The sequence below is a fragment of the Chamaea fasciata genome, unplaced genomic scaffold (genome assembly GCF_029207755.1).
Source record: "Chamaea fasciata isolate MVZ Bird 193981 ecotype frontalis unplaced genomic scaffold, bChaFas1.0.hap1 SCAF_8, whole genome shotgun sequence".
Taxonomy (NCBI): domain Eukaryota; kingdom Metazoa; phylum Chordata; class Aves; order Passeriformes; family Sylviidae; genus Chamaea; species Chamaea fasciata.
Genome location: NW_027094093.1, coordinates 11,697,946 through 11,716,651, shown reverse-complemented (window position 1 = coordinate 11,716,651; position 18,706 = coordinate 11,697,946). Strand labels below are relative to the sequence as shown.

Genomic DNA, 18,706 nt, shown 5'->3' with positions numbered 1-18,706 from the left:
AGCATTTAAAATATTTTTAGCTCTCTTTCTCAATAGATATTTCACTTCAAAGTGTCATGCTTTCTATTATTATCAGAAGGACTATCACTGTATCAGAATTCTTTCACAACTGAAAAGCTTAACTGGTGTGAATATTTTCTTTTTGCCTGATGACACAACTTAGCTTGGTGGGAGGAAGTTGGGAAGGAAGCGGGAAGAAATAAATACATTGTGGACTTAAAAATAAAGAGACGTACTTTTTTTGTCTGTGTATGAAGAGCGTGTCATCTTTGCTCCTGCCATCAGTGTCTGTCAAAATATAGCTTTCTGTGGATGTGAGTTTTGAGACTGTGGCTGCCTCAAAGTTTTTGTGGAATGATGAGGCTTTTCAGTTTAAAGGAGGAGGCCTCAATTATTTCTGTTTCAACAGATCAAGAATGTAAGAAAAAGCTTTCATAGCTTCCTTAAATTGAGAATCTGCTTTGGCTCCTCTTTGATTTTTCCAGTATTACTGATTTGTTGTTTATGTGCTCCTTTATTCCTGAAAGTTTGTTTGCTTACTTCCAGTAATGGATAGACAGAGCAATCTGTTTCTCTTCTAATGTGTTCCTAGAGGCCAGTGTAGGTTCAGAGAGGTTAGAAACAGGATTCGGAAGGGATCCCAGCTTTCTTACTTCCAGGCTGAAGGAAGTGAGGATTGTGGCACAGTGATAATGCCAGTGCGAACCTGGGGACAGCTGTCATTATCTGCTTTGAGGAAGAGTTTTTAATTGTTCCTCTGAAGCAGATGTTGTGGAAGCCTCATGAAAAGGCACACCACATCTTTCCTGAACAGTGTTTCTGGCTTTTAAAAATACCCTCTTCACTGATACATGCGTGTGTATTTACCCCTCTCTGTGTAAGTAGAGGGGTTTATTTATATTATGTATTTATATGCGTATATCTTGACCTTTTGCAGAAATGTTAAGTTTTTTATGGAAGTACATTTCATATCTTGTCTGGATATTAGCTGTGGCTCTGACACTAAGGCATTTAGTGTCAGCTGTGGGGATCTTGACATTACCGTGACTTCTCTGCTTACTTTTACACTCCTTACTGTGTATTCATTTCACTAACAACAGGACTTTCCTCACTTTCTTAAATAAAAAGGAAGGAAAATAACATCGATCACAGGCAAACTTGTCAGCATCTAGGTAACATACATGACCTGAAGGTCATCTCTTGACTTGGAGACACCCTCTTAGTCAGTGGCCTCCGTATGAGGAGAGCAGTTCATCAGTTGTCACTAATGATGAGGAAAGAGTGGCTTCTCTCTTTAAATATAAGTTAAAAGTGTCAAGATTCATCAAGAATTGTAAACCCTGTGACTGCTGTTTTCCCCACCCACATTAGCATCTTTACCATTTTGCATTTCACCGTTGTCCATGATGCTAACTGCCAGTTTGGGGGGATTTGTGCATGTGTATTGTTAAAAACCAATTTAGCAGCAGCTGTGCATTCCAGGGGTGTAGGAATTGTGGCCCTCTTGGCTATTCCTCTTTGAGAATTAAAACACACCCTTTAGTTTTGTTTTTTTTTAATTAAGAGTAATTTTTATCTAAGGTAAATGCATATATGAATCTCAGCTTTGCAGAATGTCTTCCCTGGCTCATGGCTGTTTCAGAGCAGTGGCTCTCACTGCTCACAGTGCTTGTGCTGTGGCAGAGGATATGTGAGGTTTTCTGAGTGGCATCTCCTGTGCCTCTGTGCGTGGTGGAGCAGCAGCCAGTGCTGCTTTAGCAACATAGGCTATACCGTAAAGATTGGAAAGCCTTCTGTGGAGAAACTGTCCAGTCACTTGTCCCTTGTCTTGCTCAAATGATGTCACTGAACTTTTTTTTTTTATGTCTCCTGTTCCAGTACTGTACTTCTCTCAGTGAGGACCAGTTGTGTGCTGCAGTTGGGACTTCTGCCCTTTTGAATTCCTAGTAAAGAATGGTCATCTCCATTTTCTAAAAAGCAAACACATCTTTGTTTTAACCTTCAGAATCTCAAAATTATTTTTCTTTCATATTTGAAAAAATATTTATGTGCTGAAAAACAGCCACATGTTAGCTCAGAAGAAAAGCTATTTTTACAAAGTAAGTGTTAGTGCAGAGTAGTCTGAAACTGGAAGATAACTTGAAGCTTAGGTGCAGGTATAATCTTTCCTATTTGAAAAGTTGCAAAGTGTCTCTCTGATCCCATGGGTTTCATAGAATATGTAACTCCAAGAGTAGAATGTCATTCTGTTCACTTGAAATATCTGAAGAGTTTGTACCTCTGACTTAATGATGTTTGTGTTCTGTCTCCCTCCCTTCACCATCTCTGGTGTTAGAACCAGGAAGACACACGTGTATCTCCCAGAGGGATTGCACAATTGAGTGGGTCATCTAAGAAGGTTTGTACCTTCCTTTTGGGATGCCCACAAAAGATTCAGTCTACTATTACAGTAGTTTGACAGGAAGGGAGATATTTTTATATCTGATGATAACATCAGTCCATCTAAACCAGTACTAGCTGTGTATCTGTCAGACAGTTCTAACTAATGATTCTGCTGCTTCTTCTTTTCCGTTTCACCTGACTGGTATACCTGGGTTAAAGCAGGTGGTCACTAGAATACCTTCAGTGTAATGGTCTTCTCTGCCAGATGGAGCTGACATTTTGACAAACCATGTTAACATGATTATGAAGAACTTGAGTTCATACTTCTGTGTCCCTCTTGAGCCTATACACAAACGCAAAATTAAATCTAAAAATAAGATGATGATGCTTGTCTTCTGACAAGCATCTTTGGAAGCATTGCAGTCTAGGGACAGCCCATGTGAAGAATATGACTTCCTATGCTTAAGCAGAACTGGCAGAGGACATGTTAGCATCCCTGTGTCCCAAGGGATGACATAGAGCTAGTCTTGAGGATAAGACGTGAGAAGGTCAGCTGCACAGAGACTCAGCAATATTAGTACACTCAGCTCAGTTTACTCAGATTGGTGATTGGTGGTTAAAGGCCCACTTTTAATGATGATTCTAAATAAATAAAAAAAATAGTGATTTGTGCTTTGGTGGGAACTGAATGGTTTGCGATGCAACAAAGAACAGACAATGGCCTTTCCTGTCTGTTTTCCATTAGGCTTGGATAAAGGCCTTTGCTACCCACAGCCGGCGGCCAAGCAATTTCTGTATGTGCTCTGTAGCTATTTTGAGGTTCTGTGCTGTCCTGCAGGGGTAGGGGAAGGTTTCAAAAACTAAAGCTTCTTGTCACATCTGCCTCTCTGGTCAACCTGCTTTTCCTTCAGTTCTGAGTGCAGGAACAAGTGGTCTAGGCAGAGATCAGGCACTGAAGCCAGTGAATGACTGTGGGTAAATAAAAGGTTAGATGCTGAATGAAAATGAGACTCCTCAGACCAGCCCTTTGTACTGAAGTGGTTAAGTGGGCTGTGATTAAAAGAAATAAGTAATTATCCCAATTACAGATAAAAAGATATGGAATTACTGCTTTAAAAGCACCTCCTGTGCTCTGGAGTGGTTCTGTTATTTACCAAGTGGTAGTTCATATGTAGCATAAGCAAGAGGGCACCCTCTGGGTGTAGTACAGCAGCCCTGTCTCTCCAAGGTGGAGCTGGTGCTGTGCTTTGACCCCCAAGCATGGCTCCAAAGTTCAAGTCTTGCTCCAGTGAGCAGGATGGTGCTAAGCCAGGAGAAATTGTGGGAATCTTTTTGTCTCAGGCTTAGTGCAGGGTATACCAGAGTTCACAGAGCTCTCCCGCCTTGGCCATGACCGCTGCTAGAAATGGCTTTTATGATCACCAGGTTTTAAATAATAAATAAAACAAAGAAGCAAACTGTAGCACTGGAGAACAGCCCTGGGTGGTGACATCCTGTCACAATTGAAGCATGGCAATTCTGCCGGCTAGTAACTTATTACAAAACGTTTCTTTACCAGCTTCTTCTTACTCTGGGGCAAAGTGCCTGTATGCCTGTGGGACTGAAAAGTTCCGGACATGCTGGGTCATGGATGCTGGCGGGTCCTCTGTGTCCCCGCTTGCGGTGCAGTGCTGGGAGATGTGTTACACTCTTGCTCTCCCTGCTGCATCCCTTATTGTGCATAGGAATTTGGTTTCCAGTGCTGTCAGTCAATTCAGTGCCACGCATAAGCCCTAAATGCCCCATGGGCTGTTTGTCAGAATGTTCCTATTAACAACTCAGTGCAAATAAAGTGTGAGGGGAAGGGAAGGTGGAGAAATAAATCTTACTTTAAATCTTTTGAGCTGGTTTTATTTTAAATGGAAAGTTGCATGCAGACCACCCCAAGCTATTGTGCTGTGGTCTGCGTCAGCTGCTTGACTGTGCAAGGAAGATTGGGCTAGAGGTTAAGAGCATCACACAGGGGAAGGGTGCACTGAATTCCTTTTGTGCTGTATCCAGGAAGTTTTAACTCAGTATGGAGTTGAAATACATTGAAACACATGGTAATCATTATAGGATGAGAACGGAATATTCAAATACAATTATTTGCTGCTCCCGTTCTGGGGTTTATGTTGGTTTCTGACTCTTGTAGAGGTAGTGACATGTTGTAGGGAGGTATAGAAAAATGAAGGGTAGATGCTATTCTAGAGTTCTCTCAGGGCTAATTGCTGAGCTTAGTACAGTATCTGTTGTCCAGACACAAGTCTCTGCCTACCTAGTGATTGGCTTCAGAAGGGTGGGTGGCTCTGCAATATGACAGTGTTGTTGTTCTTGGTTTAAATGAGCTCTTCAAGCAAAGAGCTGCAGAATTGTGTACCAAGTGAGCGATGCAGAGCTAAAACGAAAACACTGCAATGTCTTTTGCTGTGGTCACACCACAGATGGAGGTAGGTAACAGCCTCCTGAACCAGCTTTTATTTAACTACCACAGGCATTGCTAGCAGAAGTAGTTTATCAGCAGTACTTGAATATAGATGGCACATATCCATAGATCCCCTTCCTTCCCAGTGTAAGGTCCTGCTGCTCTGTCCTCAGATATTTATATTCCAATAGCTACAGCTTTAAATTCCAATCAGTACAAAACTGCAAGAGCTATGAATGTATCCCCCGTTTGAGTAGAACAATAGCGAACAAGGGAAGGGCTGTAATCATGTATGAGCATGGAAAATGGAGAATGCAAAGGTAAAAGCCCTGTCTCAGGAAGATCTGAGGCAGAATGCTGGTGGTACAGTTTTGTGGCTCTTGTATCCCTGTTTTCTTGGAGCATTGCTGGCAAGCTGGCCCATCTCTCAGGACAGTGCCAGTCTCCCTCTCCAGGCTGTCTCATTCTTGCTCCTGTTCAGCCCTGCAGATTTGGTAACCAATCCATAGTTACTAAAGAACAACAGGGGATCAGATATGGGCAATGTGTTAGAGAAGGAAAGAGTCTTGAGGAGTTGAGTAATGCACATTTTTTCCATCCAGCGTAACTGCTAATGGTAACCTTTTATTACTAAAGTGGTCAAAGTGACTAGAATCTGGTTTGTTTATAGGGAATACATGCATGACTGTATAGTCTAATGTGATCAAAAAAGGAAACTGATAATAAGGGGAAAATATACCTATAGAAGTAAGTCAGGTGATGTTTCTATGTAGTTCCAAGTAGCACTGCAGAGATTAACAGCCTGGCAGCCTTTTCATCTTAAACTTTATTTTTATAGGGGTTTATAACTTGGCATTGAAGTCAAGAGTGGGTGGAAACTTGGCAAATGTGGTTCAGCCCAGAAAGTGAATGTTATTTATATTTATTTCTCACCAAGTTTTCAAAAACACTTTGTTACTGTTTTTATGTTCTAACAAGTAATAATTTGTTGGTTTCAGTGACTTATTCTCTGTATGCACCTCAAACTACAAATAGTTCAGAACTTTTTCAGCTCTTCTGAAACTCCTAGCGGAAGGACTCCAGATTTTTAGGGTTGTCAGTGATGTAGCAGGATGCTCCAAGTATTTCACTACACTGAGCAACAGCTTTATTCTACTTACACCTGCCAAGTAGCTATTTTACCTTCGGAATAATTGCATTTGGCTAGCAGCTGTGTGTATTTAATGGCATTGCTCAGGTGCAGGCTCAGTGCAGAGAGGCTGAGGAGGTGATAGTATGGCCATGTTGGCTCTGAATCATGTGTGTTGGAGAACGTGGTCTGAGGGCTGTGACAAAGCAGCCCCTCCTCACTCCCCTGCCCACACCTCTGTATCCGTGATGGGTCCATCCCTGGAATTAGCACTGCTTCTATTGCATATTTCACATTGATTTCATGTCTGTTCCTGAAGTGGTATAGAGCTTTCCATTCCTCATTTCAGGGAGGCCTACTAACGTAATGAGAAGCAGCTTTTGAATAGGGATTGTTGGTATTTTCAGCAAGATGAAATACTGCATTATGTATCTGACAGCCTGTGAGTAACACAGCAAAATGGTCATTTGCTGACAATAATATTTGTGTATCACACATTTTGCATTACCTTTCATAGCTGAAATACAAGTAAGCACTTATTTAGAAATTCAGTTGGCGTTGAAGCATTAGGTTTTGTGGAAAAGTGGAATTCATAGTTTCCTTAGAAATTAATTTTTATTTTGAATTTTTTAAGCAATTATTTAATAGAAGGCTAAAGAGATTATGGGATTTTCCTTTTAAAGAATGGGAAGAGTGAGTTAAAATTTACTAGAAAATCCTGGGTATTAATTCATCTAGTTGTAAAAATTCAGTATTTGTGATGTTTCGGAGCGGCAGTTCTAAAGATAGTTATAGTGTGCTTGTGTGTGTTTAGGGCATGACTCCCTCTCTGTCTTAGATTAACTCTGGAAGGTGGAAAGAGCTGTCTTTCTATTTAGAAGAAAACAGAACAAGTCAGCAGTAAGCTGCCATTCTGGGTATTAACTGTGTAAAGCTTCAAAGCTTTATATAGATCAGGTTTTTAAAAAGAGTTCAAAATCTCATACAACTGTTAATCATTACACAAGTTATAATAGCATTATGACCTTTGTGAAATAAATCCTGTCTTGTTATTTGTGGAGACCAATACAGGGGTGAGGTAGTGGTTTTCTATGATACATGTTTCTAAACACTTTTCTATCAGCTCAATATAAAAATGCCTATTCAATTGCACAGAGGGAGGCTCATGGAATCTGCAATCTACTGTAAAATGACTTCTCATTGCTTAAAAGTATCTAGGTAGGAGTTACATTTATGCACTTGCTAGACTTCATTTCCTATTGCAAACGATACTTTTAGAGAAAATTTAATTTTGTAATGTGTGCATTTAGTTTTGCAGTTACTTGAAAAGGTGCTGTGATATTGCTGACATAAGATATTTGACAGGGACAATGCACATCAGTATATAAAACTACAGTATACACATTTAGTGTGTTTAATTTTTTGTAACGTGATGTTACTTAGAGATCATTGTTGTGCTAAGCAAAGTTTTTTTGAAGAGAGTAAAGGCACTTTCAAGTGGGCCTTTGTGCAGAAGTGCTTAATGTTTCTGCACAGACTCATGGCAAGGAGGCTTTGGCTGTAGGAACCGTTGCTTTAAACTTTTCTCATGTGTGAATGTCAGCGTTTTGTAATATGCTTTCACACAACCAACATGAGTCTGCTGCGGAGCACCTGGGTGGGCTGATGGTACCAGATACCTTTATCCACACACCCTGCGAGCTAGAGTTTATGTGGAAAAGATAACAGTTGCCAAGTTTGTAGTGAGAAGCAGTGCCGTGAGCTGTGCAGGGAATGACCTTGTTTGCGTTTGGTTTGTGTGAGTGGATACCAGTTTGAGTTTCTTTCCTTAACTAGATGCCAGTGATTCTGAAACACTGACCACTTTTAAAGGTTAATCAATTTGCTGTCACAGATTCAAATGTTAGTAACAGTATAAATGGAACTGTCCAAGTTTGTTGATTTAGAAAAGGAGGCCGGAGAGGATACCTGCTGTTGGTTTATAAGGAGTCTTCATGAGCTGGGGATGAAGCCTGGGAAGTCCAGAAGAATGTTAATTATTCTCGTTGCTTTTGTGTTGCTTTTGCTTATGTTTCTATGATACTTCTATGCAAGTGTAGAACTTACAGAATAAAGCAGGTGCTGTTGTGTGCAGTCACCTGCAATATAATCCTTGCCCTAAGTGCAAACTGAAATGACAGCAAGCTGATTTTTCTCTTTTAACAGTGGAAAGAGTGGAAAGAGAAAACCTTTCAGACTATTGTGTTCTTGGTCAACGTCCCATGCACTTACCAAATATCAACCAGCTGGCAACTTTGGGAAAATCTAATGAACAGTCTCCTCATGGCCAAATTCACCACAGTACTCCAATCCGAAACCAAGTGCCAACGATGCAAACAATGATAAACCCTGGGCTCCTGTCTCCTCAGCTCAGTCCACAACTGGTGAGGCAGCAGATAGCGATGGCCCATCTGATAAACCAGCAGATTGCTGTCAGCCGACTGTTGGCTCACCAGCACCCACAGGCTATCAACCAGCAGTTCTTGAATCATCCGCCCATCCCTAGAGCTGTCAAACCAGAGCCATCAAATTCATCGGTGGAAGTCTCTCCAGATATTTACCAGCAAGTCAGAGATGAGCTGAAGAGAGCCAGTGTGTCTCAAGCTGTCTTTGCAAGAGTAGCATTCAACCGCACACAGGTATCAATTTCTGTTCTATAACCAAGAAGGGGCAAAGTTGTGGCTCTTGTGGGGCTGTATGGTTGTTGCAGATCAGGGCAGGGGGTGTGCTTTAGAAAGAGGTCAAACCACTCTCGGTCTTTTTTCCAGTCTCTTTGTCAATTTTGAACAAGGCTGTTTTCTTCCTGGAACAGCTGTTTGTTTGCAGTTGGTCACTCCTGCGCCGTTACCTGAGCTTTGTTCTCTAGCAGGCATTCAGCTCATGAGAATTCTTCTCTGAGCTCCTCTTTGTGGTTATAAACTTCCACATTTGCCCCTGCCTGATTGCCAGGAAGAGGTAATAAGAGACTGAGAGTCAGAGGTGTTTTTGGGCTTCTTTCTGATGCTTCCTCAATTCCTTCCTGTGGTACAACTGATGCCACAACTAGTGCCAGAGGCTGCTCCCACAAGAAATGTGTGAGGCGGGTGTGCTGGGAAAAGTGTCTGCCTTTTGTAGCAGATTGCTTTCATACATCTGACACAGGTTTGCTCACTCATCTAGTGAAATGCAGATCTAGAAATGATTGCATGATAGTGTGGCACCTGGAGTACCCAGGGTGAATGTGTGCTCGGAAAGACAGGCCATTTACACTTATCCTGCAGGATACAACATGTGATGTCTCAGTTCTGATACTCTGTAGCAAGGCCTAAGAAATGGAAAATGGCTTAATATTTAATATTGGTACAAATTCCTTTTGTGTAGCTGGAGTTGTTCGTTGAGGTAAGATTCAGCAGCAAGAAAAGAAAAGGGGGAATGTGTATCTCTAGGAGGTCTGTCCCTTGCCCCATACAGTGCCTTCGTCTGTTCTCCTAGATTAATGATTTTCTTTGGCACTGCCATTTTGGAAATGCCATGTTATGAGGGAACTAATTAAAGTATGGAGCACATTTTATTACTTCCCTTCTTCCATTAAATTCATAAGATGGCCTCACTCAGAAAAAACCACTTGAGTTCTGGGGTTAGCCTTGAGGATATCAAATGAAAACTACGTAGGAATGTATGAGTATTTCCTCTTTAAAATGCTGCTTTTAATTTGGAAAAGCTTTTCATCCCTCTGGGATCATAACGCGTTGTATATAAAGCCTGGTATAATCTAGGTGGATGGTATTGACAGAATGACATATTGTGAACTGGAGCGAGAGGTCGACTATAACATCGCCACTGAGGGTTTTGTCACTGTCACTGAACGTGAAGCTCTCCTTTAGCCTGGGAGACCTGGGCTGGTAATGCCCAAGTCTGCTATTAAGTTAAAGGCTCCTTCCCCAACAATAAAGATACTACCTGCCCTCCATCATAAGTAATACGATGTACCTACTGATTCCAGAACAGGCAATTCTTACAGCATCCATAAAAGATGTGCTCATCTCACAACACTGTTTTGCTAGTCAACAGTGCTCTGATACAGAAGACCAGTGGTCTTACGTACAGTGTGTCATGTCCCCAGGAGCCATCACTGTAGCAAGAGTGTAGATACACACTTAATGTTTCCTTGTCCTCAGCTGTTAATTCCAACTCAAATAAAGCTCCCCTCACATCAGAGACTGTTTCAGGGTATTAAGAAGAGGGTCACAGGCAGTCAGTATTGTCCTGCACAGTAGAAGGTGTGGGATGTTCCCAAACATCTATGGTGGAGAAGCAAACTCAGTAAAAGGCACTTGGAGTGAAATTCGAATCTACTCTCACCTTCTTGCATCCCCCCTGCTGCCTGTGAGGTACAGGGAGGTGTGTGTTTCTCTCTGGAAAGGTTTGGGTTTGTTGCATTTCACAGAAGTACCAGCATTGGAAACAGGAGGTCTGTTTTTTCTCCTGATAGTACCAAATAATAGATGCTGTGTGCCAGCCAGCTAATAATGGTATTAATCACTGCATTATGGGCCACTGCTTAATCTTTCTTCGTGGTAGCTCTGTAGTGCACATTAGCCTATAATTAACTATAGCTTCATGAAATATGTACTGTGAGGCTTCTTTAATAGATAAACTATTCTCTAATTTATTTTAAAGTCCAATGACCTACATACTCAATGCTGAAAAGCCCCTTCTTACTAACATTATTTCTCCCCTGAGACCTTCCATCTGAGCAAATCTGTTAAATGAAGTAGAGGAAGCTTTGATCCAAACTAGGCTAAATCCATCGGAACAAGTGGCTGACACTTGTGCGTGTGCATGAGTGTGTGGGAGGGACAACGTGAGGAGGGTCAGAAGAAGGAGAGATGAAATTGTATGGTTTGTGAAACATCCAAGTCTTCCTCTTGAAGTTGGAAATGTGTAACTGAAGACAATAATATTTGCTTGTACCTGTGGCCACGTTGTCTGCACACATGAAAACAAAGCACTTCAGGCTCTGTGACAAGTTCTGTATGTTTCCTGGAGCACAGTGCTCTCACTGAAGTGGAGACTGGACATCAGGCTGTTGTGTGCGCAGGAGAGCTGCCCAGGCTGTTTGGGGAGGACTGGCCCAGGCTGAGTTAGCCATGAGGAGGGTTTCTTTCAAACAGAAAGTTCCAAAGTGAACATTTTCCTATTCATCTGAAAGTGTGAATGAAGAACCCTCGAAGTGTGTACGCCTGATTTTTAATAACAGTCTTGGGCTAACCTCTGCTTCTTATATTTAGAGACTTAGTGTCATAATTTTAATTCACACTGTTGTGGAATCTAAATACCTATTTATTCACTACCTGGGATAGGTAGAAGCACACCCACAGGGACAATATAATTGTTACTTTTCAGTAAGTAAGAAATTCCTACACAACCTTCAAAATATTTAAAATGGTGGTGCACACTACCGTGTTTGTCTAAGATGGTGTTGCCTACAATCTGCTCAGCAATGATAAGAGTGGTGCCTGTTGGAATGACATCCTACTGGGCTCTGGTAGCCTTCCCTGCGCTTGTGGCATGGAGAGAGCTTGCCATGGCTAAGGCAGTTAGCAATATTATTGGGGCAGGAGGTTCGATTTCTTGCTTGTGTAATTGCCTTGTTTGTGCCCAAGTTTTTTATGGCCAGAGTCCTTGGCCTTGACTCCCTCTTGCCTTGGACCCCTAAGTCAGAAGAATGTGTTGTTTACTGAAATAGTTTGTTCCTTCTGCTCAGACCTCTGCTGTGAACTAAGAGCTCTAGTGGAAAGCTAGGCATCCTTATCTGGACCTTAAAAACTGAATGCAGGAGTGTGAGTGGGTTTGAATTGAAGGCAGACAGCTCTGTGAGGCCCATGAGACGCCTGAGAGTTAGATAGCCATACCTGATACCTTTAAAATGGAAGGCATCTTTGTAAGGCATGGAGACATGAAGCCAAGCTGTAGGCTGAAGTTGTTATTAACACAGTCATTAGTGAAAGGTTTGATTTCTGTAAGACTTTGGCACTTTTTGATTGTGCGAAGTCATTCAATCTTGAGAAACAAGGAAAATACTGATTAATACTGGAAATCTATAGGAGAAGTACAGTTGTCAGAGCAGGTGTACCTCACATTTGGAATTGCCCCGTGCAAATTTTTAAAAGCAGTCAAAGCTCGTGAGTGAAGGAAGTGCCTGCAATATACGGACTGTAGAGGGTGAGGAGGTTGTAGTGCACAGAGGGAGCTGTCGTCTCTTCTTGGTCTCAAACAGTGCAGTGAATCAAAAAGTTGTCAGCACAGTGCAGTACTGCTCCAGTGCAGGCTGGAGTTCTCAAAAAATGCCTTCCTGGCTGCAGCCTGCATTGTCTTTACATCAGGATAACTCCTAGGTGATAGCTGGCCCCTGAAGGTATGAACACCACATCAGGCAGTGGAGATACTCTGAAATGGGAAGCGGGACAAGGAGCCTGATGGCCAAGGCTATGGACTTCTTCCTGGAGGAGAATACACATATGGAGTTTGGCCCATCCTCAAGGCAGAGTCCTTGAACCATCCTGCAGTTTACTGTCTCCTAATAAAGCATTTAGATTGCAGCTAAAAGGTTGTAATAACCAGAACTTGCTTATTGCAGGTTGTAATGTTTTGATAAATTGGCATGTGATGTTGTTTACAGGAAAAAGTAGGACTAAGAGGAATATTTTAAAGGAAATGCATGAAAATGCTCTCTTGGATTTACCTTTACCTTGTGCTTTGCTGGAAAGCTTTTCAGCAAATCTGGAGGGGCTGAAGTGATCCCACTCTTCAAAATACAAACTGGAAAATAGGTAATGGGAATACTGTTCTGCATAAAGAAAATGAACGTATTGTTGTTCTCCTCATTTTCTCAGCATTCCTCTTTGCTACAGGCTCATGGAGTTGTAGTCAGGACAGTGTATTGGGCTCTTTGTAAGAGTCCAGACAGTTTAAGTCACTTGATCAGTGCACTGCTGCTCTCCTTGGGAGTGCCCAGTGGCCTGCAGAGCCTGCAAAACTGAAGGAGTTTCAGTTTGTATCTTTCTCTTTTTTCAAGCATCTTGTTTTTTGCCAGTGTTGTGACATAATAGCCAAAACTAGTATAACGTTTGGGCGAGTGGCCAGTGCTTGTTTAACTGAACAGCCTCCTAAACTGGAAATTTGCTTGAATCTGAGGCTTTTTTTAATCAAGTAGTTGCGGGGCCAGAGACAAAGAGAGCTGGGTAAAAACACCAGCATGTTCAGGCTGCTTGTAACTTTCTTCCCTAAGAGCACAGCTCCCTCCTTCCTGTCCTGAGTAGCTCCACGCGGGAACATTGGCTTCTCAGCCTGCAGATGGGAAAGCAGCACACACCCAGCTCAGCTCCTGCCTGGGTAGCTGATGCCAACCAAGTCTCTTTGGATTAAAGGAAGTAACAGCCTGAGGAGGAGGAAACTCCACCAGCTTCAGATGCTGTGAAGTTTATGATGAAATAAGCTGCACTGATGCTCCTTGTTCAAGGGATTTGGTCACACCTTGGGCTGCAGGTGTGGGTTGAGGCATAGGGGAACACAGGATAGATGCTGGGTGTTGTCCCAACTTCTGGTGCAACTGCAGGCGAGTCAAGGGTTCTGCAGGAGGAGGAGGGAAATAACATTTGTTGGCATACAAAGGTGTCACTGGTCACCTGTAGAGGGTTTGGGGCCTCTGACAGCAGGAGTGTGGTTTGCTAAGGATTTAGGGCTGTGGGTTGTGAGTCCTTGTTTTAATTCTGCTTTCTTTGGCAAAATTACCCCAAATGGAAGTGGGTTCAGAAAAGAGTCCCCTATGAGGCATTAAGATCAGAAATATGGTTTGTTGAAATAACTGACTCTTCCACCTCTATTTGCTTGTCAGCCAAATCCTAGACAGAATTCTTTTCGCAAATAATTTCCCCTTTAACTCAAATGAGAGGAACACAAGGAGCTTTAATTCTCTGCCTGGTATCTAGTGAGACAGTCATGCTGCATTCGTCGCTATGGTGTCTGCCCCACTGTGCACAGACTTTCAATTAAGCAAGGCTTCTGGTTTGGGTTTTTGGGGGGAATCTTTTGGTTGGTTTTTACCCTCATAGAAAACTGTCTTACAGCATGAAACTCTTTCATGCTGCCTGCTTGTTTTATTCTTGGGTGTAATGTGGCACAAGGAGCGTTCTGTTACACTCACAGGAAAGAAGGCAGTCTGTAAGGGAAGTGCTTACTTTAATAAATTGCAGATTTTTGGTACATGGGATATTTGCTCCAATAGTGGGTTTCGCACTGCCCAAAATTTCAGTTTCAATTAGCTTAATTGTATTCAATAGGCTGAATGAAAAGATCTTAAGTAGCATGTGAGTCAGGCTTTCAGAATGTGTGCTTGTAGGAGGTGGCTGCTGCCTGCTCAGCTGATGCACAGGAGTCCTGAGCCTTGGAAGCAAAGGCACAGATCTGCAGTGTGCACAAGCTGTGTGTCTTTGCTCATTTTCCAGCATAAATCAGGGTGAAGGTCTGACACGCATGTCATGTAAATGGTGGCACTTGGTGGCTGCAGGTGGTTGGTCTTTCTCTGCCTCCTTTTCTGCATGCATCCACATTCAGATCCACATGCACATCCTGTCTTCCCTCATAAAAACAGATACCATAATAAAAAAGAGTCTTTATTAAACTAATGCAATAAAGCCGTTTTCTTTGAGGATTTAAACACTTCATTTTTAATAATAAAAATCAAATTGTCATTGTTGCACCCTGTATAAGTTTTATTCAAATCAGCCTCTAAATGCTTTGTGCCTAAGCAGCTCTCTCCTGAGATGTATGTATTTTAGCATTAGTTAAATGAGTTTAAGGACAAGGCTCGTACTCTGGCTGTAGGCACTGAATCTGGAGATCAGAAGATTTCTTCGAAATGAAGGACTGATGTGATGTGTACACTGACGTGTACTGGGAGACTGTTGGTCTCCCATTCACAGAGAGTTAGCCTCAGTCAGAGTCCTTCAAGTTCTGAGGTTTGTAAAACTGATGCAAATATAGCACCACACATTTTGACTATTGAGAGAGAAGAGCTGGTCAGCGAACAGGGTACAAAAACACTTTTGCCTGATGGAAACTGTGACAGAATGGATATGAAGGTGCTTGGTTTGGCTAACCACTCAAAATTTTCCACTGATTATCTAAAGCAATTTTGTTCAGCAAAATTGGACTGGACACGTTGCCAGGATAAGCATTTCTGATAGACTTCCAGCACTTCTGCTTCATATCCTAGCTGGAATTAGGAAGAGATGCAAGGGAATGGAAACAAAGCAGTGAGCATTTGAAAATGAGCATGCATCCCAAGAAGCCCACAAGTACTTCATGTAGAGGTTCTTGGCGAGTGCTGCATACTTAGAGGCAAAGAGAGGTATTTCAGAATTGTTGAATGTATCTTGTTCAGCCCAGAAGACAATACTGATGGTGAGACCTGGAGTAAGTGCAGGTAGGCAGAGAGATGTCCTGGTAAAATCCTGCTTTTACGTGAGAAAAACACAGTGGGTGGAAACGCTTTAGTCCATGAAGGGTTGTGAGAAGTCAGTGCTTCTGCTGCAGAGCTCCTGGACTGACCTGCTGCCTCCAGCTTGCAGCTGCAAGTGGTGGACAACTGTAAATATTAAAAAACTGTAAATCATTTTAGCCTGGCAAAATCAGGTTTGTCGTACGCTGAAGGTACAATTACGATGTAGTTCAGTAGAAATACGTAGCTAACCAGGAGTTCCCTGGGTGCTGCCCTCTGTGCTGGAAACAGGCCTTGTGTGCTGAGAGGGGACAGGTTGACATCACTGACCTTTAGGATCCAGATGTTGAAACTTAATAAATCTCTACATTTTCTCATCCTGCTCAGGGTCACATCTATCATTGATGGAAAGCAGAGTAGCTTTTCTGTTGAGACTTGTCAGTACAAGTGCAGGGCTTAAAAGTACTTGGAACTTTAAACACTGCAGAAGCAATATTTTTCTAGTATTTCAGCATTTTCTCTGTTGCTTTTGGCCATAGCTGAAGTATGGAGAGGCACAAATAGACTGAAAGTCTGAAAAAGTGTTTATGCTTTTTCAGTCCTTCATATATATAATTTCCTTATACAGAACATATAAACTGAGGTTTAGCACATTAGTTGGGTTTATTTAAATTTTTTGTCTTGGCCAGTGTTTTGATTGTCCAGAGCATATTCTGAACCTCTTTAACATTAGTGCCTGGTTTTGTAGTCAAATGACTTAGGTCTGTAAGAGGGAGAGCGTGACTTCTATCCAAGTCATGGAACGTGATGTGGTGAGGCCCTGTCCAGTGCTTGGGAGTCTCCTGCTGCCTGATGGGCCTCATCCTCCTCTGTCCCCAGGACACGAGTGCCTGGGCTGCACTCCAGCAGCACTGCCTCGCCCCCGTCCAGATTTGCTTTTCAAAAGTTCCGGTTGCAAAATTGTCCTGCCTTTGGTCACTGGTAGTGCAGTGTGCTGTCCCACTGAGGTCTCAGTGACACCCTTTCCAGGCCTGAGCAGCAGCCCTTTGGGAAGAGGGCACAGAGGCTTTGCTCACCTCGTGCTTTGGTCAAGCCTGTGTTTCCCTCCAAGGCTGGTCAGTTGGTCCGCTGGATGTCACAGTCAGTAGAATAACATTTGCTCAGTTGTAAGAAGCTGCTTAAAAAAAGATTAGGTGCCAGTGAGGTTTGGGTTGTTTGTCCTGGAAATCCTGTAATAAAAGAAGTTCACAAATGGGGTTTCATAGAATAGATGCAAAGCAAACCCCTGTGACAGTGACTTTGCTGGCCTGAAGGGAATGCATTTCAGCTAGTTTAAAAAAACATGGTCAAAATTACTCCTGCCTTAAATAGATTCAGTGACTTTTTTGTTTTGATTGGACATGTGCTTTTTTTCTCCACCACAGGTATTATTTTCTTAAAGTCAGTTACGGATCCAGTGTGTAATTTTAAAAATAGTGCAAGTTCCAAGGGTAAACCAGGCTGTGCAGAGCCCTTGTCTCAGGGTGATCACACCCCTCGTTTGCAAGCGCAGCCTGTGTGAACATTAAACTTCATCAGTTGCCTCTTCAGCAGCCGGTTTAAAAATGATGCAGAGGAGTGGAAAAGCAAAGATATTATCAAGCTGCGTGTCCTAAAATGTATCCTGGGAGCTGTGTTCTGTGTAGAAGATCTGTTTGGCTATTTAAAGTCATACTGAGACTTCCTAGTCCCTGAAGATGATCTTTTAGGTTCGCAGAATTGGTTACTCTGCAAACTGCCAATTTTTTTATTTTTATTTTTTAATATGTCAGATGTAAGTAAGTTGAAATGAGCTAATTTAGCCAATGGAATTTTATAAGAAATCTGTGAATGCTGTGGGTTTCCCTCCCTCACCCCCTCCAGCAGAAACACAATTTGCAGAAATGAAAACAGTCTCTGGCTGCCTTTAGGGTTTTCTCAAAAATAGAAACAGTAGGGTTTGTCTGGCTGGGCCAGTTTCCTCACCACACACCTGGTGTATATCACTTTAAAAAATACATTATGCCTCATTAAATTACAATTAAACGAAATCATGATCATTTGTTTTTCTGGAAGGAAGATGTTTTGCATATTGAAAGCCTAATTTGTTGCAGGTGACAAAAAGGCTGAACAGATTATTTAATATCACTTTATTTTTTATAATGTTGCTCACTGGTTAGTTTGCGTCTACTTCAGTAGCTCAGAATTATATTATTGTAAACGTTATTGCTCTCGAGACACTTTGTTTTATTGTCCTCCCCTATCAGTCAGCTATCTGCTGCTGTTTACCGGCATTGTTGTTTATCTTCAGTTGCAGGAGGACCCGAGATTTGTCCCTCATGAGTCAGTTTTCTTATTAGCTCTCCTGCTGTTTACATGGTTCCTAAGCTGCCAAATCACTTAGAGGAGCTGCAGAAAAACCCTCTTGGCAGCCGGATTTCCTACCTGTGGGCCTGGAGCAGGGCTCGTCCCTGCCAGCACCTGCTGTGTCGCAGTGTTGGGGAAGCAGCGATTTCCCCCTGGAGAAGGTGTCAGCCCGAGGAGGAGAGGCTCCCAGCCTGCCGGTGCAACAGGATACTGCTGTGTCCCTGTAGCAGGTCAGGATGAGACCCTCATGGAAGCAGGAGCATGGGCACCAAATCTACCGCCTGATAAGGTGTTTCTGGCGATAAATCAGAGCCTTGGAGCACAAGGGTCGGTATGTCAGGCAGTGAGATACCTCTTAGTGCCATGACCAAGCCACTCGTACCTGTGAGTCTGATTTACATGCGGAGTCAATGACTGCACAGAAAAGTAATTGCTGGCATGCTTTCACGTATGTTTCTGCTCTCCATTTTTGAAATTGGACCATAAATTTAGTGAGGCTAAAATGGGAGGGAGAAAATGCTGTCTTAGAGTCAGCTCCAGTGGCTTTCAGGTCCCTTTCTTTCATACTAAACTCATTAATTTTTGAAGTTGTGTTTTTCTTTAAAAAAGAAGTTTTACATATATATCCTTTCAAAGACCCAGGGAGTTAGAAATTTAGAGAATTGGTGGAACCAATATTTCCTGTATTTACTGCATTTGAAGAATTTTTCACTGACTTTAGGGGAAAATTTTAATAAGGACTTGCATTGGTCTTGGAATCTTGCAAGTTGTGGCTTCAAGCCCCTCTATGTCCTCTTTTGGTTAATCTCCCCCAGCCTATAAGCCTGTCAAACTTCAGAAAACTTTT

At 42.3% G+C, this 18,706-nt stretch overlaps 1 protein-coding gene across 1 annotated transcript in view; it reads left to right on the top strand.

The window, feature by feature from the left end:
• Positions 1 to 18,706, top strand: part of SATB2 (SATB homeobox 2) — a 130,601-nt gene that overhangs the window by 67,781 nt on the left and 44,114 nt on the right. Inside the window, 1 exon segment of the mRNA XM_066189651.1 lies at positions 8,160 to 8,632. Within this exon segment, the coding sequence (XP_066045748.1) occupies positions 8,160 to 8,632 (473 nt within the window).